We start from the raw sequence: 27,005 nt of genomic DNA on the forward strand, positions 1-27,005 counted from the left end.
CCCAGAGAGATCCCTCCCTACAAAGGGGCATATATCTTGATGCCAACCCCAGTCCAGAATCTGAACTCACTGCCCTCCCTGCTACGTGGGACATCACTCCCAGGAGTATAAATCTCCCTGGCAACATGGGACATGACTCCTGGGGATGAGATGGGACCCAGCATCACAGGATTGAGAAAGCCTTCTTGGCCTAAATGGGAAAGAGAGAAATGAGACAAAATAAAGTTTCAAGGGCTGAGATATTTCAAACGGAGTTGAGAGGTTATCCTGGAGGTTATTCTTAGGCATTATATAGATATACCTTTTTTGTTTATGGTGTATTGGAGAAGCTAGAGGGAAGTAACTGAAACTGTTGGACTGTGTTCCAGTAGCCTTGAATCTTGAAGATGACTCTTTAACTATACAGCTTTTACAATGTGACCATGTGATTGTGAAAACCATGTAGCTCATGCTCCCTTTATCCACCCCTTGCCAGTATCCAGGGTATGGACAGATGAGTTACAAAATAAGATAATAATAATAATAATAATAATAATAATAGGGGGTGGAGAATGGGTAAAAAATTGGGGTAGATTGCAATACTAGTGGTCAATGAGAGGGGGTGTTATGGTATATTAGATGAATGGTATTTTTTTTCTTTTTATTATTTTCCTGGAGTGATGTAAATGTGCTAAAATGATCATGGTGATGAATACACAACTATGTGATGATATTGTGAGCCACTGACTGTATACTTTGGATGGATTGAATGGTGTGTGAAGATATCTCAACAACAACAAATATATATATATATATATTTATATATGTCATGTCCCACGTAGCAGGGAGGGCAGTGAGTTCACCTGCAGGGTTGGCTTTTACATATATATATATATATAATATTATGTTATAAACATAAACATACTCTAAGGAATGAAAAGCTGCATGTATTATTATTTTTAATTAAAAAGGCTGAGTTTATTTTTAAACTCCTTAATATTGATACTTCATTTTTTACTAAACAGCACTTCATTTTTACTTCCATCACTAACATTCGTAAATCAAAAAATATTGTAGTTTTTTTCCACTTATGAGAGACACTTATTTTTTTCCTTAGAAAATACAGGTACACTCACCACCTAATACCCCACAGTATGTAGTTTCAAACCAATCAGTAAGCTTCAATATTTAAAAGTTAGCTATCTGGGAGTGATCTGCAGGTAATTTTGTAAGTATGCTTTAATGAAAAGAGATGCTTTACTAATCTTGAAAGTTATTTCAAATCCACAATTCTTCATTAAGAAATCACATGCCTAACTGAAACCATAAAGATACCTTGTGAAAAGATTTAATAGCTCTCACTGGTGTTTTGTGTAGATATCCTTTAGTAAGTTAAAGCTCTTTACAGTTTCCTAGCATCATCCAGAAATATCCCAACTCATAACTGCAGAAGGGTTTATTTTTCTTATTTTATAGATGAGGAAACTGAGGCACAGAAGGGTTGGGGACTTGTGCAAGGGAAGCCACAGTTCAGGAGCAGGCCTAGGCCTAGAACCCCATTATCTAGACTTCTTGAAGGAGTCTCTTTGGTGGCTGGCTGTTCAGCTAACAGACCTGCCATTTACTTATCATCTCACTCTGGGCACTGAGGGACCACATGACTTGGTAGTTTAGGTATCTATTTTCTAAGAAAGGCCCACACACCTTTATCTGTTTGGATTCAGTTTCTCAGATGAGTGAATACAATTTCTCTATTTTGTAGTACTTACAGGCAAATGCAGACTATGAGAAAGTGACTTTTGTCGTCATGTCCTCCAAAGATGCAACTTATTCCTGGGCTATTTAGCTGCTTTTTAGTCTCATTTTTGGTGGCTGCTACAAAAAATTAGGGATTCTGCTTACACGCGCCCACATGCCACATGAGAATAGCGCTCTTTTTCCCCTGAAATGAAAACACCTTAGTTTTCCTACTTTCCCTATTTTTCCTCAATAGTATCCCTGGTACTTTCTGCCACATTACTTTTCACCCCTTGTTTTTCCTTCTACTTAGGAAACTCGCTGTCCGCTCTTCCCTCAGAAGGCAACTAATTCCTGTCTGCTGCACCCCAGCAGCTTTTATCTCCCGCAGATAGAGGATCAACACTCCGGAAGAACCAAGGAAATACATTGCGCACGCGCAGTAACTCGTCACTGCTCTTGTACTGGAGTACGGTTGGCCCATGTATCGTTGGGCTGTGTATGGTTGGCCCATTCCTTTCAATTTCAGACCCGCGGCTGCTACGACATATCTCGCGATATTTGCTGCAGCCAGTGGGCGCGAGCTGCTGCAAGTTCAACGCGGGTGCTTTTGGCTCCACTTGTAGCCGGCGCTGTTACGTTGCACGGAGCTGCTGGTGTCCGCATCATGACATCCGCCCTGGAGAACTACATCAACCGTATCCTCTCGTAGGTCTCCGCAAGCGTTAGTCGGGCCGTGGCGAGGCCCGTGTAGCCACCGGACTGGGACAAGGGCGGGAGAGGCCGGGAGTAATGATCCATGGGCGGTTGGGAGGCCTGGCCTCTGCGAGAACTCGGGTGCGATTGAGAGGATAAAGACCCGGGACCTGCCAGCTCCGCATCGGCGCTTGAATCCCCTGCTTCTGCCACAGCAGGGGGTTTTCTGTATTTTGATTGTGGCCTGGGAAGAAAAAAAAAAAAAGGATCCAATGTAATTATCCCAAACTTACCTCCATCAATAGAAATACGCCGCTGTTTTCACCTTTGCTATTCTGGTTTGTGAATAAGATGAATAGTTACCTCAGCGACTTAACGATGTTATTGTAACTCCATGTACTTATTTAATCGATCTAGGTACTTGTTTATTCACAGGCATGTTCATTGTTCATAGATACCAAGTTTAAAGATGTTCTACTAATTAAGTCTGCCCCTTTGCCCCTTGAAGGCTCAGCTTTCTTGATACAATGAAATAATACTTGTTGTTTCAATGTATTGTGAGGGGCAAATAACTAAAAAGCCCATGCGAACTCTTAAAGTACTGGGTGTGAATGTTACTGTTGAAATCCCAGGACAAAAACACCACCCTTTTTTTTTTTTTTTTTTTTTTTTTGTCATGGGCAGGCTCAAAACACCACCTTTTACTCTCGTTTATAAATTGGAATCAAAAGGAAGGTTTTTCATGATGCAACCATATTGGTACCTTTTGACATTGGTTATAGCTTCCTTTCTTTTGAATTCCAGAGGGTAGGTCGAGGAAAACAGTCTGAACATGCCTGAAGTCATTCAACATTGATTGATCAAGCAACTCAATTTTCAATTTAGAAATGAAGAAACAGTGTTAAGAAAGGGGAGAATGTCTTGGTCACAGTCTTAGACTTGCAAAAAATGTACCAAACGTTCTAGCTGCTTTGAGATGGAATCCACAGCTCACATACAGAAAGGATGCTTTTTCTTTCTTGTGTAATTATCTCAAGGGATTGAAGAAGTTAGAGACTTAAAATTTTTTATGTGAATGAATGAAGCGGCTGTACTGAATAGTTGTTTTGTAATTCCATCACATTTTTCCTACTAATTCCAACCATTCCCTTAGGAGATTCTAAGTTTTCAGTTTTGCAATCCCTAAAAAATGCTTTCCTTGATTCAGTTATCAGGAACTGTTGCTGTTATTACTTCTGATGGGAGAATGATTGTGGTAAGTATTCATCAGTTCCATTCTGTTTTCTTATAGCTTTTTAAGTAATTTTTATGTGGAACTTCTGTTCTCTAATACCTAGGCCCCACAGTGCACCGTATTCTTAGGATTGGACTCTTTACCCTTATCTCTGATAAATAACTGCTCGTCCATATTTTCTTCATTAATAATCATTGAATATATATTACATATGAGGCTTCTGTTAGGAGCTAGGATGAATAATAAGATTCTGCCCTCAGGGAGTTCCTAGTGTTGTCTGCAGATGGCTACCTGTATCTTATACTTATCTTCTTCCATTTTTATTTCTTTCCACATTCCGACAGCTACCATATGAATCATATAATTTTGCAATTTTGAGTATGCCTCTTAGAAACTTGCTTTTTTAAAATTAAGACTTGTGGTTATCATATGGTCTTTGAATAGTCTTAGGTTACATGACGTTTGTGGGCTGTAGGACAGATTATGATGATTGACTTGTTTATTTAATTTCATTTGTCATTTTGTCTTTTTGTTTAGTATCCTCTTCTAATTCTACAAAAATCTTGGATGAGGTCATTGACCTCTTCCTTGAATACATTTCTCAGTTGCTAATTTTTCTCTTATGACAAAGATAAAATCTTCCTATTGCTGATAATTTGTTTTTGGAATTTGATCCCATGATTTTTTGAATTTATCCCATGATTTTTGGTTACATATTTCTTCATTTATAATTTAGCCTTTTAAAAAGTTTTTAAGGTTGCTAACTTTTTTCTATTTTTGAACCTTACCTAGTTTCGTAAAATTTACTCTGTGCAAGTTTTTTGGCTTGTTTGCTTTTTAATCCTCATGATTTTTCTCAGTGACTCTTAAGTGACCATCGCTAGTCAAAGTGTTAGAGTTTGCCATTTATTAAATATATCATATGCCAGTTACTTTGCATGTGTTACACCATTTAATCTTCGGTGCACCCCTGGGAAAAACTATTGTGTTCTAGGTTAGGAACTAGGGTCAGTTAAGGTACATCACTTTCCCAGAGTCACAAACATAAGTGACAGAACCAAACTGGAAGATAAGTGATTCTGACTCCAAAACTGAGGCCAGTGCCAGGCTTCCCTCTTCTTTTTTTTAATAGATTTTATTTTTTAGAAGTTTTAGGTTTATAGAACCACCATCCCTACATATATATATAAGTTTACCCTATTATTAATACCTTGCAGTTCTGTGGTACATTTGTTATAATTGACTAACCAGTATTGATACATTATTAATAGCTGAAGTGCATAGTTTACAAAAGCGTTCACTCCTGTTTGTATGGTTCTGTGAGTTTTGATAAATGCAGAATGTCATCTACTCATCATTAAAGTATCATATACAACAGTTTCACAGCCTCCAAAATGCCCCGTGATCCACCCTTTCATCCCCTACCCCTTCCCCCTGAATCCCTAGGGTAAACTTAAATTTTTTTTATTAGAGAAGTTGTGTGTTTATAGACCACTCTCGTACAAATTTAGCACTCCCAAATACCATCCACCATCAACATTGTTGGGGAACTTTTGTTATAATTGATGATAGCACTTCTTTTTAATTGTACTAATTTTTTAACAGTATTTACCTATGTTACAGTTGGTGAAAAATTATTAAGATAGTATGATTAATTATAGGCCATGGTTTGCATTAGGTATATATTTTTCCATATTCCACCCTATGTTAATACCTTGTGTTAGTGTCGTATGTTATGATTCATGATAGAACATTCTTATTCTTGTACTACAAACTATAGGCCATCATCTACAATAGTGTTCACTGTGTTATACAGTGCTATGTTTTTTTTTTAATTTTTATTCTAATGAACATATATAACCTGAAGTTTCCCCTTTTAGCCACATTCACCTATATATGTTAGTGCCATTAATTCTACTCACAGTAATGTGCTACTGTCACCACCATCCATCTTGAAACCTTTACTATCAACCTAAATAAAAATTCTGTACAAATTAAGCATCAGCTCCCTATTTTCTAACCCCATTCTATCCCCTGGTGACCTATATTCTAGATTCTAACTATTATAAGTTTATTTACTATAAATTAGTTTCATATCAGCAAGATCATACAGTATTTGTCCTTTCGTGTCTGCCTTCACTCATCATGATGTCCTTAAAGTTCATCCGTGTCTTCACATGTTTTCTAGGTTGCTAACTGCTGGAATGCAGTACACCAGAAATGGAATGGCTTTTAAAAAGGGGAATTTAATAGTTTGCTATTATACAGTTCTAAGGCTGAGAAAATATCCCAGTTAAAGCAAGTCTGTAGAAATGTCCAATCTAAGGCATCCAGGGAAAGATGCCTTGATTCAAGAAGGCCGATGAAGTTCAGGGTTTCTCTCTCGAGTGAGAAAGCACATGGCGAACACAGTCAGAGTTTTTCTCTCATCTGGAAAGGCACATGGTGAACACGGCCAGTGTTCCTCTCTCATCTGGAAGGGCATAATCTGCTAGCTTCTCCTGGCTTCCTGTTTCATGAAGCTCCCCAGGAGGCATTTTCCTCCTTCATCTCCAAAGGTCACTGGCTGGTGGACTCTGCTTCTCATGGCTATGTTGTTCTGCTCTTCTCTCTCTGAATCTCTTTCATTCTCCAAAATGTTTCCTCTTTTATAGGACTCTGGAAACTTATCAAGACCCACCCAATTGGGTGGAGACATGTTGTCACCTAATCCAGCTTAACAACTACTCTTGATTAAATCACGTCTCCAGGGAGATGATCTGATTACAGTTTCAAACATACAGTAGTGAATAGGGATTATTCTGCCTTTATGAAATGGGATTTTGATTAAAACATGGCTTTTCTAGGGTCCATATATCCTTTCAAACCAGCACAGCATGCATCAGGACTTCATTCTTTTTTATGGCTGAATAGTATTCTGTTGTATGTATTTATCACAATTGGTTTATCCATTCATCTGTTGATGGGTACTTGTGTTGTTTCATCTTTGGCAACTATGAATTATGCCAGTTTGAACATTGGTATGCAAATATCTGTTCAAATTCCTGCTTTAAATTCCGTGTATATACCTAGTAGCAGTATTGCCAGATCATATGTTAATTCTATACATAGCTTCCTGAGAAACTGCCAAACCATCTCCTACAGCAACTGCACAATTTTACATTGCCACCAGCAATGAGTGTGTGTTCCTATTTGTCTATGTCCTCTCTAACACTTGTAATTATCTGTTTTTTTTTTAATAGTACCCATTCTGGTGGGTGTGAGATGTTATCTCATTACAGTTTTGATTTGCATTTCCCCAACAGCTAGTGATGTTGAGTATCTTTTCATGTGCTTTTTAGTCACTTACATCTCCTCTTTGGAGATATGTTTATTCAAGTCTTTTGCCCATTTTTTTTTTTTTGGTTTGGTTACCTTTTTTTGGGTGCATGATCCAGGAATTGAATTGCTTATCTTTTTATTTTTGAATTGTAGGATTTCTGTTTATTCTGGATGCTAAACCCTTATCAGATATGTGGTTCCAAATATTTTCTCCCATTGAGTAGGTGTTTTTTCACTTTAGTGACAAAGTCTTTTGATGCAGAAAAGTTTTTAATTTTGAGGCGGTCCCATTTCTTTTGTTTGTGTTATAAGTGTAAAGTCAAAGAAACCATTGTTTAACATAAGCTCCTGAAGATGCTTCCCCATATTGTCTTTTAATTTTATAGTCCTGGTTCTTATTTTGGGCTTTGGTCCATTTTGAGTTAATTTTTGTATGTGGTGTGAGATAGGGGTACTTTTTCATTTTTGTGTATGTGGATATCCAATTTTTGCAGCACCATTTGTTAAAGAGACTATTCTTTTCCAATTCGGTGGACTTGGCAGCCTTGTCAAAAATCAGTTAGCTAGGGGGTGCAAGGGTAGTTCAGTGTTAGAATTCTTGCCTGCCGTGCAGGAGACCTGGATTGGATTCCTGATTCGTGCACTTCCCAAAAAACAAACAAGCAAACAAACAAAAATTCAACAAATGGTGCTGTAATAAGAGAATACTCACATGGAAAAATATGAAATGTGACTCCATCATACAGCATACAAAAAAAAAATTAGTTTAGCTATAGATGTGAGGGCCTGTTTCTGAACTCTCAGTTTGATTCTATTGGTCAGTATATCTGTCCTTGTGTTAGTACCATGTTATTTTGACCACTGTTGTTTTGTAATATGCTTTAATGTCAGGAAGTGTGAATCCTCCAATGACATTCTTTCTTCAGGCCCCCCTGCCCTTCCAAATAAATTTGCCAACTGGCTTTTCCATTTCTGCCAAGTAGACTGTTGAAATTTTAGGGGGGATTGGCCTTTATCATGTTGAGGAAATTTCCTTCTATTCCTGTCTCTCAAAGTAATTTTATCAAGAAAGAATGCTGGGTTTTGTCAAATCCCTTTGCTGCATCAGTGAGATGATCATGTGTTTTTCCCTTTGTTTTGTTAATATGGTGTCTTACATTGATTGAGTTTCAGTCTCTTGTAAGTGGTCTGTCGAGGTCTTCTGTTTCTTCTCAAGTCAGTTGAGGACATTCCTGCAATGGGAATAGGCCCATTTCATCTGGGTTGTGTGATTTGTTGCCATACAGTTCTTCATAGTATCCTCTTATGATCCTTATTTCTTTGGGTTCAGTAGTAATGTCTCCTCTCTCAATTTTATTTTATTTGCACCTTCTCTTTTTTTTTCTTTGTAAATCTGGCTAAGGATTTTTCGGTTTTATCTTTTTAAAGAGAACCGACTTGTGGTTTTGTAATTTTTTTTTTTATTTTCGGTTTCATTTATTTCTGCTCTAATTTTCATTTTTTCTTTCCTTCTGCTTGATTTGGGATTAGGTTGCTGTTCTTTTTCTAGTTCTTCATGTGCAATTTGTTTGTTTTAGTTCCCTTTTAATTTACAGTTTGTTTTTTGATTTTAGCTCTTCCCTTTTTTTTAAAGCATTTGGAGCTATAAATTTCCCCCTCAGCACTGCCTTTGCTGCATCCCATCAGTTTTTATATGTTATGTTCTTGTATTAAATGATCTCAGGACATTCACTGATTTCCTTTGCAATTTCTTTTTTGACCCATTGACTGTTAGGAGTGTGTTGTTTAACTTCCAAATATTTTGGATTTTCCATTTCTCCTCCTGTTACTGATTTCAAGCTTCATTCCATTATGGTTAGGAAGAATACTTTGTGTAATTTCAATCTTTTTAAGTGTATTGAGGCTTATTTTGTGACCCAACATGTGGTTTATCCTAGAGAATGATCTGTGTGTACTGGAGAAGAATATATATCCTGTTGTGGGTTGTGATACTCTGCATATGTCTGTTAGGTCTAATTCATTTATCATATTATTCAAGTTCTATGTTTCGTTGATCTTCTGTTTAGAGATTCTGTCTGTTGAAAGTGGTATATTGAAGTCTCCATATTATTATAGAGGTGTCTGTTTCTCCCTTCAGTGTTGCCAGTGTTTGCCTCTTGTATTTTGGGACACTGGGTAGGTACATAAATATTTATGATTGTTATTTCTTTTTGGTGGAGTGCCGTGTTTAATATATAGTGTCCTTCTTTGTCTCTTATAACAGCTTTTGATTTAAAGTCTATTTTGTCTGATATTAGTATAGTTATCCCAGCTCTTGATTACATTTTGCATGGAATATCTTTTTTCCACCCTTACACTTTCAACTTATTTGTGTCTTTGGTTCTAAGGTAAGTCTCTTGTGAAAAACATATAGTTGGGTCATTGTTTTAAATCCAATCTACCATTCTGTGTCTTTTGATTAGGAAGTTTAGTCCATTACTATTGTCTATTACTATAAATACAGTTGTATTAACTAGGGTTCTCTAGAGAAACAGAATCAGTAGGAAATATCTGTAGATATAAAATTTATAAAAGTGTCTCATGTAACCTTGGGAACGAGAGTCCAAAATCTGTAGGGCAGGCTGTGAAGCTGACTACTCCAGTAGAGGGTCTGGATGAATTCCATAGGAGATGCTCACTGGCCAAAGCAGGAAAAGAGCCTGTCTCTTCTGAATCCTCCTTAAAAGACTTCTAGTGATTAGATTAAGCATCACTCATTTCAGAAGACACACCCCTGGGCTGATTACAAATGGATCGCTGTGGATGGAGCAGCATGATCATGATTTAATTCTATGAAATGTCCTCATAGCAACAGACAGGCCATCACTTGCCCAACCAGACAGACAGGTACTACTGCCTGGGCAAGTTGACACATGAACCTGACCATGACAATAATTCTTCAGTCATTTTGTCCTTTGTTTTTTATGTCAGTTTTTTTTATGTCTTCCTTTACCTTTATTGCATTCTTCTTTGGTATGTGTCTGACTGATCCCTTCTTCATTTCTGTTTCTGTATATTTTTTTAAATAATTTCTTATGGTTATTCTGGGGCTTATATTATACACCCTACATCTATAACTTAGTAATTTGAAAGGAACCAGCTTAGCTTCAATAGCATACGTATTCTCTGCTCTCATTCTTTTTTTTGTCCCACTTTACCTCTTTATATTTTGCATGTCCAGTAAAATATGCCTTTTTTCTTGTTCAGTTGTATTCTGACTCAAGGAATTAAAGAGTAAATCTGTATGTTGAGTATACTGAACTATTAGGTTTTGCATTTACTCTCTTACTTACCTTACTGATAATCTTCATTTCATCATAGTACTTTCTCCTGATTTTTCCTTTCAATTTGCAGCGCTCTCTTTAATAATTCTTGTAGGGCACATATCTTGTTGACAGGCTCTCTCAGTGACTGTTTATCTGTGATATTTTAAACTCACTCTATTAGTTAGGGTTCTCTAGAGAAACAGACTCAACAGGGAACACTTGCAAATATAAAATTTATTAAAGTATCTCATGTGACCATGGGAATGCAGAGTCCAAAATCCGCATGGCAGGCTGTGAAGCCGACGATTCCGATCGAGGGTCTGGATGAACTCCACAGGAGAGGCTCGCCAGCTGAAGCAGGAAGAGAGCCTGTCTCTTCTGAATATTCCTTAAAAGGCTTCCTCTGATTAGACTGAGCATCACTCATTGCAGAAGATGCTCCCCTTGGCCGATTACAAATGGAATCAGCTGTGGATGCAGCTGACCTGATCGTGATTTAATTCTATGAAATGTCCTCCTCGCAATAGACAGGCCAGCACTTGCCTAACCAGACAAACAGGCACCACCACTTGGCTAAGTAGACACATGAACCTGATCATGACACTCACATTTCTGAAGGACTGTTTTGCTGAATAAAGAATTTTTTGGTTCGCAGTTTTTTCTCTTTTAGTACCTTAAATATATCATCCCACTGCCTTCTTACCTCCATGGTTTCTGATGAGAAATTGGCACTTAATCTAATTGAGGATACCTTGTATGTGACAAATTGTTTTTCTCTTGCTGCTTTCTGAATTCTTTTTTATCTTTGGCATTTGGCATTGTAATTCATATGTGTCTCAGAGTAGGTCTATTAGAATTTATTTTATTTGCGTTACATTGCGCTTCTTGAGCATGTTTACTCATGTCTTTCTTAAGAATTGGGAAATTTTTGGCCATCATTTGTTCAAATATTCTTTCTTCCCTTTTTCCTTTCTCTTCTAGGAAACCATGGTGTGTATGTTTTTGTGCTTTGTGCTGTCATTCAAATCTCTGAGACACCACTCAGTTTTTTTTCTATTATATTTTCTATTCTTCAGACTGTATGATTTTGATTGTTGTCTTATAGTTTGCTTATTCTTTCTTCTGCCTTTTCAAACCTGCTGTTGTATGCCTGTAGTGTATTTTTTAATCTCTATGAATGTGCCTTTCATCCCCATAATTTCTATCTTTTCATACTTTCAAACCTTCTTCACACTCACACATTGTATTCTTAATATCCTTTAGCTCTATATCCATAGTTGCCTTCATCTCCCTGAATTGATTTAAGAGATTTGTTTGAACTTCTTTTATTAGTTCCAAATTATTTCTCCTATGAAGTTTTAATTTGTTCCCTTGAATGAACCATATCTTCCCATTTCTTAGTATGGCTTTTAGCATAATTCATAAATCAGCATTTATGGAATCCTTCTCTGATTCCTACCATCCTCCAGAGCTCTGAGCAAGTGTGATTTATCCTTTTTATTTGCTGAATCTTTGGGAAGGTTTTTTCATAGGATGTCTTATGTTGCTCTGTTGATTTTATCACCTTCACACTTCCTTAATCAAGGAAATAATCCTGTTTCTTGGTATATTTCACACTGTGTTCTGTCAAATAAGGGCAGCTTGTAGAATAATGGTAGAGCTATTTTAATTTTTATCTTAGCACTTCAGGGAGCCTATTTGCTATTAATGAATATTTGCAAATTATTTTTCATTTTAGGGAAACTTCAGATTTAGTTTTTCCAGTTTTTGTTCGTAGGGTGTAGGCAAGTGGAAAATAATTCATTTTAATTTTAGATGGTGCACTATAATTAAATAACATTTTGAATCCTAACATTCAGTAATTGTTTTTTTTTTGACATCTGGTTTATTTGGTGGAAAGTTACATGTAAAATGAAGCCAAGAGATTATGTATAGGTGTTTGTAATAACTATTTGCTAACTAGTTTAGTATATTAAATAGTTCTAGTTTTTTTCTCTTCTGAATTCTAGGTTTTCATTTTCTCTGTTTCATTCTGATTTTATAAATTTTGTTTTTCAGGACACTAAACAGTTTATTAGTGAGCTTGAGAGATTTAATCGACAAAGCCAATATCACTTGAATAGTTTTACTTTGTTGTGCTAGGCCCATGTCTTTCTTTACATAAATCCAAGCTTTTCCCAGAAAACTTTCTGAGTATTTCCATCAAATTCTGATTCTAATTATTATAGTCATATTAGCATCTACCTTTACTGGTTATTAGAAAGATTAGATAAGTAAATATATGTGAGGCATGTAGAACACTAATAAATAATAAATATTCTTTGTTAACTCTTCCCATCAGTTATAGTATTTATGGATTTATTGAAATCTTTCAAAATTGGTAAATTATTTTTGCTTTTTCATGGGGTATAGGATTTGGTGGTCTGCCTCTGGAGCTAGCCTTTTGTGGTTCAGATCTAGCTCTGCTGCTTATTATCTGTGAGATCCTGAGAGAGAACATAACCTCAGTTTTCTTTCTTTGAAGTGGAGATAATTATATTATCTACCTCAAAAGACAGACATTAGTTGAGCTAATTTGTTCGATGTACATAGTACAATGCCTGGTACGCTTGTTACATCATAAACAAATGAAAATTTGTTATGAAAATTTTGAAAACAAATGAAAATTTTGAAAACAGATAGTTCCATCTTATTTATATGTATTTTCCTTTTTGCTTAAATTTCCATGTTTAGATGTGTCCTTAGAATTTTAGCTTATGACCTACTGGGCTTTTATGCTACTTCCTTTGAAAATATTCACACTGGTATATATGTGTCCTTTATAATTTTTAATAACTATACTAGTTGTGTCTGTAGTACCCCCAACCCCATTACAACCAAGAAGTAAGATTTTGCTCTGGAATACTGCTGTCTATAAAGAAGATATTTTATTTTACAATGGATATATATTTAAAATAGACAGTTTTATAGGGATGCCTGACAACTAAAATGACTGTATGATTGATCTTACACATTCAGGTAAACCAGAAAATTTCTCTTTTTCTTGAATGTTTTCCACACAGGGAACACTGAAAGGTTTTGACCAGACCATTAATTTAATTTTGGATGAAAGCCATGAACGAGTGTTCAGCTCTTCACAGGGAGTAGAGCAAGTGGTACTAGGGTTATACATCGTAAGAGGTGACAATGTGTAAGTAAAATATGCTTTTTTTAAGGCAGGTGTAAATTATACTATACATGACTACCGTACTATACGCCGAAGAGGTTTTTCTGAAAATATTTCCCACATACGTAGTTAATAGAATCATGCATTTGTTTGTTTTGTAAATGTGAGTTTTCTTATATTGTATTTATTGTAAGCAGAACTGTACTTTTTATGTTAATATTTTTCCTGAGCCAACTATACCATCTCTTTAACTTTTATCTACTGAGATTCATTTGCATTTGTTAAGTAGCCTAGATAGGGTTCAGAATGGACCCTGCCTTATACCAAGCACTTCACTGAGAGGTTTCTTAAAGTTTTCTTCCAGAATACCCCCAAATTCCAAGGGAAGTAAATATACCCTGAGCACGTGAGGCTACAGTTTAAAACATGCTTCTGAAATCTATTGTTTGAACAATCTTAAATAACTCATTCTGTATAATATAGCTCTATTTGTAAATAGGTGTCTGTTACTCATTATTTTTTTAAATCTTTTAGTATAATTGGCACACCTAACATATACTGTTTATCCTGTGTCCTCAGTTAATATGTGGCACACTGATACATCCATTTGAGAAGATTTATTTTAGCAGTGGAAATTCAGGAAAATATCTGCTGCAATAAGATAGAGCAACCTTGTTCAATAAGTTTTTCTGCAATGATAGAAATGTTCTAGATCTGTATTATCCAATATTGAAGCAAATAGCCATGTTGAGTACTTGAAAAGTGGCTTGTGTAACTGTGGAACTGAATTTTAATTTTATTTAATTGAAATTCATCTTAATAGTTAAATGTGGCTAGTGGCTACTGTATTAGAAGTGCAAGTATTGAGACTAGAAGAATATTGAAACAGTTTTCTCGTGAAAACTGTGAGGAATCAAAATCTGGCTGAAAGGCAGGATAAAATTTATTAGCAATCATGATTTTGGGACAGTTACGATTATGGAAGATGAAGGAATATTTTATTCACTCAAGTTGCTTATCTTAAGAAAATAACATATTTGGAAAGATGAATAAATCCACTTGATCTTTAAATGAAATCGGGGGTTTACAAAATATTTTATAGACTTGACTTTTAGGTGAACTTATGTTGTAAACTGTAAGGAGAGAGAAGCTATTCAGGTGGGACCCAGGTCCCCTGACCAGAACAACGTTGATTATCTATATTGAGGTGCTGCATAATAATTGGTTTTAAAAAGGTTTCTCCTACATTAACTTAAACAAACACAAAAATTTTTGTGATATTTAAACCTTTACCTTAGACCCAATTATATGCTGGAACATTTTCATGAATGTGGCATCTTGGATGATTTCATGTTGGTAACTTGAAATCAGCTGTGATCGGAGTATTTGTACCAGGGCAATCAGTCAACTCTACTAATCAGCCTCCCCCTTTTTTTTTCTGCAGAGAACTGGGTTCTTTTTTGTTTTTTTTTCCACAAACACATTTACCAGCACTCCACAAAATTTTAAGAGTGTAATTAAGGTCTTCAACTTGTTTATATTGAGAAAAATGAATTCTTTACTAGAGTTTAAAGCAAAGTTGGACAATTTTGTATTAGAAATATTTCTCTGTAAAATGTACTCTTATTAAAACCAAATAATTTACATCTAACAAATAACTGATTTCGTATGGAATAATGTTTCATAGATGTCCTATGGTCTGCATAAGTGTTGACTATCAGAGGATCATGATACCTAGCATGATATTAATGAAATTAATGTTTTAGGTATTATATATGTTTGTATTGAATCAAGGAAAAATTTTCTGGCTTTAACACAGCCATACATACCGGAAATCATTTTTTAGATATCAAAATACCTTTTGCTACTATTATCTTTGTATATGAAAAAGTGCTTTTTTGTCTTGCATTTAAATTGTGGAAACAAATTATGAAAGGGAAACTAATAGATGTATACTATCCATGGATTTAGTTCATTGAAGTTACTCAGACACTTTTATTTGCTTATTATATGAGCAGTGATTTTGTGATCTTTTTTTTTTCATTATAATCCGAGAATTGAATTGAAATCCTAGGTTTGGAAGTTGTTGTCGTTATTTATTATATCTATTTCATATGTTTTTTGCACATTATCTATTTCATGTGTCTTTTTCCTTTAAAGATTCAGACCCAGTGACTATGTGCATTTAATATTAGTTCCTGTAATAATGATGCCTTCAGCATTATTTCCTTTTGACTTTTGTCTTAAAAGTGCAATTTGCTGACTTAGGAGAATGTTCTGAGTTTCATCTTAAGTAGTGTTTTTGCTGTGGTCTCAGTTTTATTAAATGTTTTCAAAGAATGGACTAAGTACTTTTATTTGTGAAATACATGTAAATTTATGTCAAAAATGTGATTGCTTTAACTCTTCTTTTTCTCCATAAATGATTACAGTGCAGTCATAGGAGAAATTGATGAAGAGACAGATTCTGCGCTTGATTTGGGGAATATACGAGCAGAACCTCTTAACTCTGTAGCACATTGAGAAACAACTGCATATATTGGACATCTATAAATTTTTGTACAGAAACTGATTATTCAGAGGAGGCTGTGTGGAAGTTTCATGAATGTGTAATTTTGGATTTTGACTGTTGATTCATTGTAAAAGATATGTAAATTAAAATATTTCTACATTTTGAAAAAAAAATTTGCGTGTAAATCATAGGTTTTGGAGCTTCATTTTATTTTTCTATTAAATAATGTGAAAATTTGTTTTGGAAACTTTCAGAAGAAATTGTATTTTCCAACATTTTAATATTCCTGGCAAATAAGTAGAAAAGAGAAAATGTGTGCTATATAATTTAAGCATGCAAATAACATCAGTAGTTCATGATTTTTAAGAGTGTCTCAGTAAGATGGGTCTTGCCATCTTGAGTGACTCATTAGCATTTAGTATTCTATATAGGTGGTGCTTTATGGTACTGTTGAATGTTGTCCCCTAGCATTTAGAGGTGTTGGTATGAGTATTTGGTTGGGAAAAAGAGGTATGCCAACAAATTTTAAATGAACTGGGGCAAAATGCGGACTTGAATATTAAGGGCTGAGAGGGATAGGATTCATGAGGAGGATAGTGGTAAAATTTGGATGTCCAATAACTTAGGTATGAAAATAATATGAGCATATTATTGAATTTTATGAATACTATTATCTGATAAAAACAACTTCATAGTCTTAAAACCCATCTTGCTTTCAATTTTTAAGAATTAGGGAATTTCTAGAATTAAAGGAGTTTTTTATTGTTAATATATGTGAGTAAATAAACCGAAGTTTTTATTGAAGCAGTATTTGCTGTTAAATTGTTAACTTTCTGTGACTCATTGGTTCTATAAACCTGATTTCCAAAGAAGCAAAGTTGTTGGTTATGTATGTGAATAAAACAATTAAGTACATAATGCCCCTAACTACAAATAGATTGTTTTGTAAAACTCCTTTGTACACTTGACTAATAACACTTTAAAAAATCCACAGCAGTGTTAAGTTGTGGATATTTTAAAAATCCACTTAAGTGTTAAGTGTTTAGACATCCAGTTTAGTTCACAAAAATGTTCATCAACTCATAAGTAGGCCAAATGTGTATATTGTGTAATAAACAGAAAGAAAAATATTACTGACACCCTAGTAATGCAGATAAACTTTTAAAAACAGTTTTTTTTTTTTTCTAAGGAAGGTGCTTAAGATGGGTTGGCAAACGTCTGTAGATGCTATATAATGAGTATTTTAGGCTTTGAGGGTCATAGGCTTTCTGTTGCAACTACTGAATTCTGCTGTTGAGATCTAAATGAACCATAGATCATACATAAATGAGTAAACGTGTCTGTGTTCCAATAAAATTGTATTTACAAAGTAAGGCAACAGGTTGGACTTGGCCCACAGGCCAAACGTTAGTTTGTTGACCCCTTGGTTAAAATATACAAGTCCAATAACAGATGAAGGCCAGTTTGTATAAATTCTAAAAGAGACTTCTTGGTCTTCAGGGTTTAAAGGTGGCTATCAGTATTTTTAAATAATTTAAACAGAACTTCCAGTTGACCGTATGGCAGCATAAAACACTTCGGCGTGCCATCCCCGCACCCCCCCCCCCCCCCAATCTTTGAACAACTAACTAGCAAAAAGTGTAAAAGCAATCTTCCTCAAAACTTCTGGAAACAAAATGTTGCAGTAACTGTGTGAGTACCAAATCAAAATACAGCTTTTAAAATGGAGAAATTCCTTGGTACCCTTGCTGACCGCTTGGTACAATGTGGAGTACAATGTGGAGTGAGCTTCCACTCCCACATAGGTACTTAGTCCTATTCTGGAAGGAGCAGAATATAACCCCTTTGCACATTCTGGAGTGCCTATACATTGGTGCCAATCTATTTAGCAGCCAGAAAGACTGAACCAGGAAACTTTCTGGCTTACCCAGCCAGACCTTGCCCTGAAGGAAGAAGCAGCTTGCAAATGGCGAGAGTAGTGTAAGAAAGAGACTTGGGGTGGGGTGGGGCAGTATGGGATCTATTTCATAGGGAGTAGAGGAAACATTTGGATTCTTATAATGGAGGAATTGGGACTGATAATAGGGGAATGTCTTAGGGCCATGAGCAAGCACAAACTCAGAACAAGACTCAGGGTGAGAAAGCACAGGGAGGACCCTACACTGCACTTTAACCTCAGGCTGATCTTGATAGAAGGGCTAAACTATGAAGGAGAGCACCAGCCAATGCAGAGTCAATTTTCAAAGACTGTAATAGGAGTTATTTGTATTGGCTTGTTTTTGTTAGCTCCTACAAAGGAAATCTCATATCTAGCTGTATACAAATTTAAGGAATCAAGAATTCAGGGACTAAGTCCCAGAGTTAGCACAGTGCAGTATTAAAATGTTCAATGCACACAAAAAAAGAAAGAAAGTGGCAGTCCAATCAAAGGAACAAGTTAGAAATTCAGAAAGCATCAGTAAAGAATACCGTAATTTGGGCATACTGGGTGAAAACTTAAAACAAAGATCTTCAATATGCTTCAGGAGATAAAGCAAGACAAGAAAAAAGAACTAAAGGCTATCAGGAGAATGATTAATCAAAATAGAATCTCAATAAGGAGAAATTTCAAAAAGGAACTAAAAAAATACTGGAATTGCAGACAACAACTAAAGTGAAAAATTCTCTAAAGGGTTTCAGGGGCAGATTGGAGCTGGCAGAAGAAGGAATCAGTGACCGTGAAGACATGACAATTGAAATAACTCAGACTGAGAAGCAGAAAGAATGAAAAACAAACAAAAAAACCAGACCAGTGGGAGACTATCAAACATAACAATGTATGCATTACAGGAGTCCCAGAAGAAAAAAGATAAAGGAGCATAAGGAATTTCACATAAATAATGGCAGAAAACTATCCAAATTTAACAACAACAACAACAAATCATGAATATGCACATTCAAGAAGCCCAACAAACTCCAAACAAGATAATCTCAGAGAGGACCAAGACCAGAGGCATAGTTGTCCAACTGTCAACTCAAAAAACACAGTAGGTTGAAAGGATGGAAAAATATATACCATATTTTTGGTATATATTTTACTATATACCAAATATATATACCATATATTTTGGTATATACTGTATACCATAGTGTGTGTGTGTGTGTGTGTATATATATATACCATAGTATATATAGTATACATACATATATATATAGTATATATGTGTTAGATACCATAGTAACCAAAAAAAGAGCTGGGGTAGCTATACTAATAGCAGATAAAAATAGGCTTTTACGTAAACTATTATGAGGGAAAAGAAGGCCACTATTTACTGATAAAGGAGTCAATTCAACAAAAGGACAATTTTAAATATATACACCTAATAGCAAAATCTGTAAATATGAAGCTAATGTTGACAGATTTGAAGGGAAAAATATATGGTACTACATTAATAGTAGAATGTTGGCCGCAGTTCCGAGCCTAAGGAATGTTAAAGTAAAACGAGAGAGAGAAAGGGATCAGGTGAGCCGGAGACATCAGTCTTCAGACAAGTTTATTTTCAGCCAAGTACAAAATTATATACTAGAAAGAAAGGTGATAAAGGTTGTTTGCATGCCAAAGCTATACAATGCAAAAACAAGTTCCAGGAAGTAAATACTCCTAAGGCTAGGATGTTAATTTCCCTTAAGCAGGTCTCTTCCACACCTCATTGTGCTTCATCTGCATATCTCAGCTTCTATTGAAGTTCCTGATCCTGAAAGCTCAAGTCTGCATTTCCTCATAGACTTGTGTCTGCAAGCTTTAGGTTAAACAACAACCTTTTTACTCCTACAGTAGGAAACTTCAATATACCACTTTTAATAATGGATAAAACATCCAGATAGAATATCATAAGGAAAAAGCACTAGATAGACATATAGAACTTTTGACCCAATAGTAGCAGAATACACATTCTTTTCTAGTACACATGAGTCATTCTCTAGGAAAGACCATATGTTAGATCCCAAAACAAGTCTCGGTGTATTCAGGAATATTAAAATCATGCAATGTATATCTCATATCATGATGGAATGAAGCTACAAATCAATAACAACTAGAAAATTAACAAATATGTGGAAATTAAATAATCCACACTCAAACAACCAGTGGGTCATAGAAGAAATCACAAGCGGAATTAGGATGTATCTTGAGGGAAGTGAAAATGAAAAGACAACAAAACTTAAGGGATAAAACAAAGCAGTGCTGAGGAAAATTTATAGCTCTACATTCTTACATTAAAAGAGAAGACAAATCTCTTTTCTTCAAGTCTCAGTTGTGACACCTGGCCTCACAACTGTAGGATCTAGTAAAAGAAAAGTAAACTCAACCCAAGGCTAGCAGTATGAAGGAAATAACAAAGATTAGAGTGGAGTTAAATGAAATAGAGAATAAGAAAATATAGAATTGATGAAACCAAAAGTTGTTTCTTTGAAAAGATCATTAAAATGGATGAATCTTTAGCTAGAATGAACAGTAAAAAGAGGATACAACTAACTAAAACCACAAATGAAAGGGGGACATTATTACTGTCCCCACAGAAAGAAAAAGGATTATAAGAAGGTACTATGAACAACTGTACTCCAACAAATTAGATAACCTAGATAAAATGGACACATTCCTAGAGATCACACAAACTACACTGTTTCAAGAAGAAATAGAAAATCTCAAAAAATAACAAGATTGAATCAGTAATCCAAAACCACCCAGCAAAGAAACACTTAAGACCACGTGACTTTGCTCGTAAATTTACCAAACATTCCAAGAAGAATTAATGTCAATCCAGCTTAAACTCTTCCAAAAAATTGAAGAGGGCAGAACACTTCCTAATTCATTCTATAAGACAACATCATCCTAATAGAAAAGCCAGATAAAGATTCCACAGGAAAATAGAATTTGACCAAAATTTCTTACATAGATGCAAAACTCCTCAACTGAATACTAGCAAGTAGAATCTAATACAATACTAAGAGAATTATAAAGCATGATCAAGTGGGTTTTATCCCAGGCATGCAAGGGTGGTTCAACATTAAAAAAAATTAATAACCCACATGAACAGAATTAAGGAAAGAGAAGTTATTTGATGAAATCCAGCAGCCCTTCTTGATAAAAACAGAAAACTAGGAATAGAAGGAAATTTCCTTAATATAATAAAGGGCATATAAAAAATTCTCACAGCTGGCATCCTACTTAATGGTGAAAGACTGGAATCTTTCCCTTTAATATCTGGAACAAGACAAGGATGCCACTGTCACCGTTGTTATTCAACACTGGGAATAAATTTAAGAAGTTTATAAGAAAAGGCTTTGCATATATGAAAAACTATGAGACTCTAGTAAAAAAAAAAAATTAAAGACCTAACTGAAAGGACATTCCACATTCATGGGTTGGAAAACTAAATATGTCAATATAAGATGTCAATTCTATACAAAGTGATTTACACATTCAACACAATCCCAATCAAAATTTTGAAATTTCAGAAATGGAAAAGCTGGTTTTCAAATTTAAATGGGAGGGAAAGGAGCCCTGAGTAGCCAAAACCATCTAAAAAAGAATGAGGTTGGAGGACTCACAAGCTTACGAAAGAACAGTAATCAACACAGTATGGTACTGACAAAGACAGACATAGACCAACCAAATGAGTTCAGAAATAAACCTTCACATTTATAGTCATTTAGTTTTTGACAAGGGGGTAAAGTCCACTTAATGGGGAAAGAACAGTCTCTTCAACACATGGCACTAGCAAAACTGGATATCTGGATGCAACAGAATGAAGAAGGAACCTTACCTCACACCATATTCAAAAATTAACTCAAAATGTATGAAACACCTAAATATAAAACCCCAAACTACAAAACTCCCAGAAGAAAACGTAGGGAAGCATCTTCAGGACCATGTGTTAGGCAATCGTTTCTTAGACTTTATACCAATAGCATTAACAATATAAAACAGATAAATGGGACTTAATCAAATTAAAAACATTTGTGCATCCAAGGACTTCATGAAAGTAAAAAGTCAACCTACAATGGAAGAAAATATTTGGAAATGACCTAATAAGGGCTTAAAGTCCAGAATATATAAATAAATCTTAAAACTCAACAGCAAAAGGCAAACAACCCAATTTTTTTTTTTTAAATGGGCAAAAGACATTTCAACGAGGACATACAAATGGCCAGAAAGCACATAAAATGATGCTCAACATCTTTGGCCATTAGGGAAATGCAAATCAATGCCATAAAAAGATACCTTTTCACACCGACCAGAATGGCAACTACTAAAAAATGGAAAATTTCAAGTGTTAGAGAAGATGTGGAGAAATAGGAACAATTGTTCATTGTTTCTGGGAATCTAAAATGGTGTAGCTGCTGTGAAAGACAGTTTGTTGGTTCTTCAGAAAGCAAAGTATAGAATTACCATAAGACCCAGCCACTTATAGATATATACCCCAAAGAACTGAAAGTCCAAACTTGAGCAGACGTTTGTACACCCATGTTCATTGAGCATTGTTCACAATTGCTGAAAGATGGAGGCAACCCAATTGTCTATCAACAGATGAATGCATAAATAAAATAAGATACAAAGGGATGTTATTAAGCTGTAAAAAGGAATGAAGATCTGATATATGCCCCAGCATGAATGAACTTTGAAGACATCATGTGGAATGAAATAAACCAGTTCAAAAGAACAGATATTGAATGATCTCACTAATATGTAATAATTAAAATAAGTAAGTTCATAGTTAGAAGCAAGAATGCAGGTTACCAGGGCCAGGTTGGGAGGAAGGAATGGGAGTTAATGTTTATTTAATACAGAGTTTCTGTTTGGGGTGATGGAAATGTTTTGGTATATAATTAACAGCCCTGTATTATATATTTGAATGTGGTTAAAAAGGGGAAGTTTTAGGTTGTATAGATGGTATTAGAATAATTTTTTAAAAAAAAACAATAGACTGTAGAAAACAAGCTGTGAACCCTAATGTAAACTATTGACTATAGTTAATAGTATGATTATACAATATTGTTTTGTCAATTGTAATAAAAGTACCTCACTAATGAAAAGTGTTCATTGGGAAAAATGTAGGGGGGCAGGAAGAGTACATGGGAACTCTGCATTTTCTATATCATTTTTCTGTAAACCCACAACTTCTCTAATAAACAATTACATAAGCAAACAAATTAATCTCTTTACTTACTAGAGGTTTGTAATTGGTTCACAAATAAAACAGATTTTCAGAGGAAATACCCTCACTTCTAGAATGAGGCTTGTAAGGAGAGAAATTCTGAGGTAGTTTGCTTCATTGTTCACCAAGCTTCACCAGCCCAGAATAACTTAATTGATATCTAGGGCTTTATGTTCTCAGAAAGGATTAAAGTTAGCCATTCATAAATATTTGGTTTTTATAGCAGCCAGTTTCATGAGCAATATAATAATTAAATTAATATGATGCAGAGGTGAGTAAAGCAAACTTTGGGAAGTTTCATTATGTACCATGAACCAAATGTTCTATTTTAACCAATAATAGTATTTTACTTTAAATTGGCAAAATAATCTCAAAAATTAAATAATGAATACAGATCATCCATTTGCTAAGTAAAATGTATTCTAGCAGTGCAAATGGGGTCCAAAGTCAGATCTTTTCCCAACCTACTTGACATGTCAAGACATATCACACATAAACTATAAAAGCAACCATAATCCCCCCTTTTCACAGTGATGTGTTTCTAATATGATATATCTTTTAAAAATCATCTAAACCCCTTTATGTGTTTTCCTAATTAATGTTGGAGAAAGCATTCCTAAAATATGAATCAACTCAGGTATCTTTTTTTTAAGTAATGGTTTATGGGGAAAGTGTATAATATACCAAATATAAAATGCAATTCTTTATTCCTCCATGCACATGGTAGGCTTCTTATGTTCACAACCAATTCAAAGTGGATTTCTTTTTTCATGATTATTGTAAGGGAACCACAACTCTGACTGGTACCATGATTAATATGCAGTGTCAGGTTTTTAAAATATTCTTTAATTAGACTTTAATTCTATAATTAGTTTCTTATTTATAAAGGGGCTCAAATCAATTTTAACCTGTAATTACCTCTATGCTTTGTGACTCAGGCACTATCTAAATGCAGCTTAACAATGGATGAAAAAAATAAATGTTTCTTGGTAAGATATTTTCATTAAAGTTTTCTGGAAAAGGCAATTAACCACAAAAAAGAAAAAGACTCCTTGGGCAGTGCAATGGTGGCTCAACGGCAGAATTTTCACCTGCCATGCTGAAGACTGGGTTTGATTCCTGGAGCCTACCCATGCAAAAAAATAGGAAAGATCAATTTTATTTCTCTCTTTAGCTGAAAAGATCTAATGGCCTCACATGCTAACAATTTTAGCTTAAATATTACACTTTTTGATCCCAGAGGAACAAGAGATATTAAGATAAATGTTTATTAATACCTATTTTACTTGAACATATTATTTGCCACCTATGTAAAATCATACTGTAGTTTTAAGCTGAGAGAAATAAGACATACAACAAAACCTCCAAATAGTATTTTAAAATAGGAATATAGGAAAACCATGTCCTTTTTTTTCTCAGAATTGGATCAGAAAATAATCACGTGTGGGTAACAAAGTAGCCAGAGTTATAGAGCAAATCCTTAACTGGCAATATAGTATATTCTGGGCTTTCACCTTTCAGAGGTGTTAGCATTTACTGAGTACATGTCATATGCTAGCCACAATGTTAATTGCTTACAATAATAGTGAAGTAGTTATGTCCATATTATAAATAGGAAAATCAAAACTCAGTAGGGTTAAATCCCTTATAAGATGCCTTACACTAGGGCTCTGATTTGACCGTGTCTTTGTACTTATATAGCATGGCCTATTAACAGAACATATCATCTCAAAATCTCTACTATTGAGCATCTAGCAAGAAGCTTGATTGAGAGCAATACTTAAATGATCCAAGGTAGTTCTCAATTATGATTATGGCTGAGGTGCTTTAAAGAAATATTCTTGGTCTGTACTCCCATTGTCATTCAATAGGTGCAGAGTGGGGAAAAGGGACAAGCTTTAGGTAAAGAAAGACTGGTGGAATTATTGCTAAAAGGCTTGGAACTGTCATGTGTCCAAATGAGCCCCTAATTAAGCCACAGAATCCTTCTCTTTAAGACAGAAGAAATGATGCCTATCTTCCTGGGATGTGACAAATAAAATAAGATTATACATTTAAAATGTTTGATATGATTTCTAGGATATAATAGTAAACTGTTAGTCTAAGTATTCAAAGGCCATGTGGAAAAGTTACACGTGTGGCACTATCACTTAATTTTTCATATTCCACTGTCTTCTATATCTGTATAACAGACTGGAATATATAAATTATGAGAAATTCAAATTATGTGGAGGGAACATATAAGTTTACACTATATTTAATAAATATATAGTAAGATTAAATTTGCTTCCATGGCATTCATCTTGAATCATGGAGCTTGAAAATGAAAACTCAAGTCTTTCAAATGTAAACTGGGCCCTGTCTATTCTGGATTTGTATAGGATTTTCTTTATTCTTTTACACTGCATTTTAATAATATTGAACTGATTTTTCTTGTAGGCTGTTCTTCTATTTTTAGGTCATGAACCAATTTGATAAAATTGCTTTCTGTTTACATTTAAGTATGAAAAAAGAATGTTGACAAGGAGGACCGTCTCCTAGGTTGATACTAATCCTTTAAACAACATACCGCCCTAATTTGACCACCTATAAATTCATTTAATTGCAAGACATCTAGTTTTTATTTTCTATCTTGTTTACAAGGAGTATTTATGTGAAATTTAATTAAATGCTCTGTGATCTTCATTTCTCTCTACAGTAAGAAATTATAACCTAGATGTAGTTGGTTTTTGTGAACCAATGCTGCCTCCTAGTGATCAGCGCTTCATTTTCTAAGTGTTCACAAATTTTAAAGAGATTTTGGAATTGTGGCAGGGACATTTGTCATGCTATTAGTATATGGCAGGAATTGTGTTTGAATTTGTGACCTATACCAGAAACGACATAGAATCTTTGTTCTTGTGAAGCTTGTTTCTGTCTATCTGGCACCTCACCCAAGTCCTCCTGACTTAAAGATTTCCTGTCCAAGATCATAAATGATTTCTTCAAGTTTTTTGTTGTTGTTGTTATTCTCTAGGATGTAGTTTATAGGGCTTGGATTCATTTAAAATCAACTACAAACTTTAAAACATGGATGTAATTCAATTAATCATTGTGTTCCCACCTTTTTCCTTTTCTAAGGTTGCTAAGTCTATGTAGGTTGTATAATTCTGAGGATAAAGTCAAAAATAGGAATTCACCAGCAGGGTTTTCTATCATTAGTTAACAGTATACCATCTGCTGCCTACTAGCATCATTTGGGGGTGTAGGAGTTGAGAACTGTTCTTCAAAACATCATTCAGAGCTCTTTTCTTAGGTTTAACATTATATATAAAGATATCCAATTTTAAATTAATTTTTCATCATGGCCATTTTCCTCTCATCTGTTTTTTACATGTTTTTTTTTTTTTTTTACTTCAAATTATCTTATTTCATGGTTGTATTATTTGCCAGAAGGGGCATAGATCAAATATTGCTATAGCTAGAATTGAAATCCCATCCGTTTATTTTCAACCCAGTATTTTTTCAATAACATAATATGTCTTATTTTTTCCTCTTATCAGACTAATTTTCAATTGAACTGTAAACATTTTGTTTTTAGACATTTCCTCCTCTCATATGTATAAAAACTGCCAATATTATAGAATGAAAATAATACAAAATTTTTACATTTGAAATATGTTGAATATAAAAGGGAAATAAGCCAGGACTAGGAATGGGGGACATCTTTGGGGGAACCCAACACCGTGTGTCATGTATTAAAAAATAGTGTGGGGCAGGCAATGGTGGATCAGTGGCAGAGTTCTCGCCTGCCATGCCAGAGACCCAGGTTCGTTACTCGGTGCATGCCCATGTAAAAAACAAAACAAAATTAAAAACC

The 27,005-nt window shown here is 34.8% G+C and overlaps 1 protein-coding gene across 1 annotated transcript; it reads left to right on the forward strand.

Moving 5' to 3' along the window:
* Positions 1–3,601: 3,601 nt before the first annotated feature.
* Positions 3,602–16,123, forward strand: LSM8 (LSM8 homolog, U6 small nuclear RNA associated). Its single transcript, XM_077117043.1, has 3 exons — positions 3,602–3,667; positions 13,335–13,462; positions 15,871–16,123. Exons 1-3 carry the CDS (start codon positions 3,602–3,604, stop codon positions 15,959–15,961), a joined length of 285 nt encoding a protein of 94 aa, XP_076973158.1. The 3' UTR covers positions 15,962–16,123.
* The last annotated feature ends 10,882 nt before the right edge of the window (positions 16,124–27,005 follow it).

Source organism: Tamandua tetradactyla, chromosome 1, assembly GCF_023851605.1.
Source record: "Tamandua tetradactyla isolate mTamTet1 chromosome 1, mTamTet1.pri, whole genome shotgun sequence".
In the NCBI taxonomy this organism is placed as follows: Eukaryota; Metazoa; Chordata; class Mammalia; order Pilosa; family Myrmecophagidae; genus Tamandua; species Tamandua tetradactyla.

Coding starts and splice junctions, on each gene's coding strand:
- LSM8 (XM_077117043.1), top strand. CDS start 3,602: ATGCTTTCCTTGATTCAGTTATCAGGAACTGTTGCTGTTATTACTTCT. Junction 3,668..13,334: donor CTGATGGGAGAATGATTGTG/GTAAGTATTCAT, acceptor TTTTCCACACAG/GGAACACTGAAAGGTTTTGA. Junction 13,463..15,870: donor ATCGTAAGAGGTGACAATGT/GTAAGTAAAATA, acceptor AAATGATTACAG/TGCAGTCATAGGAGAAATTG.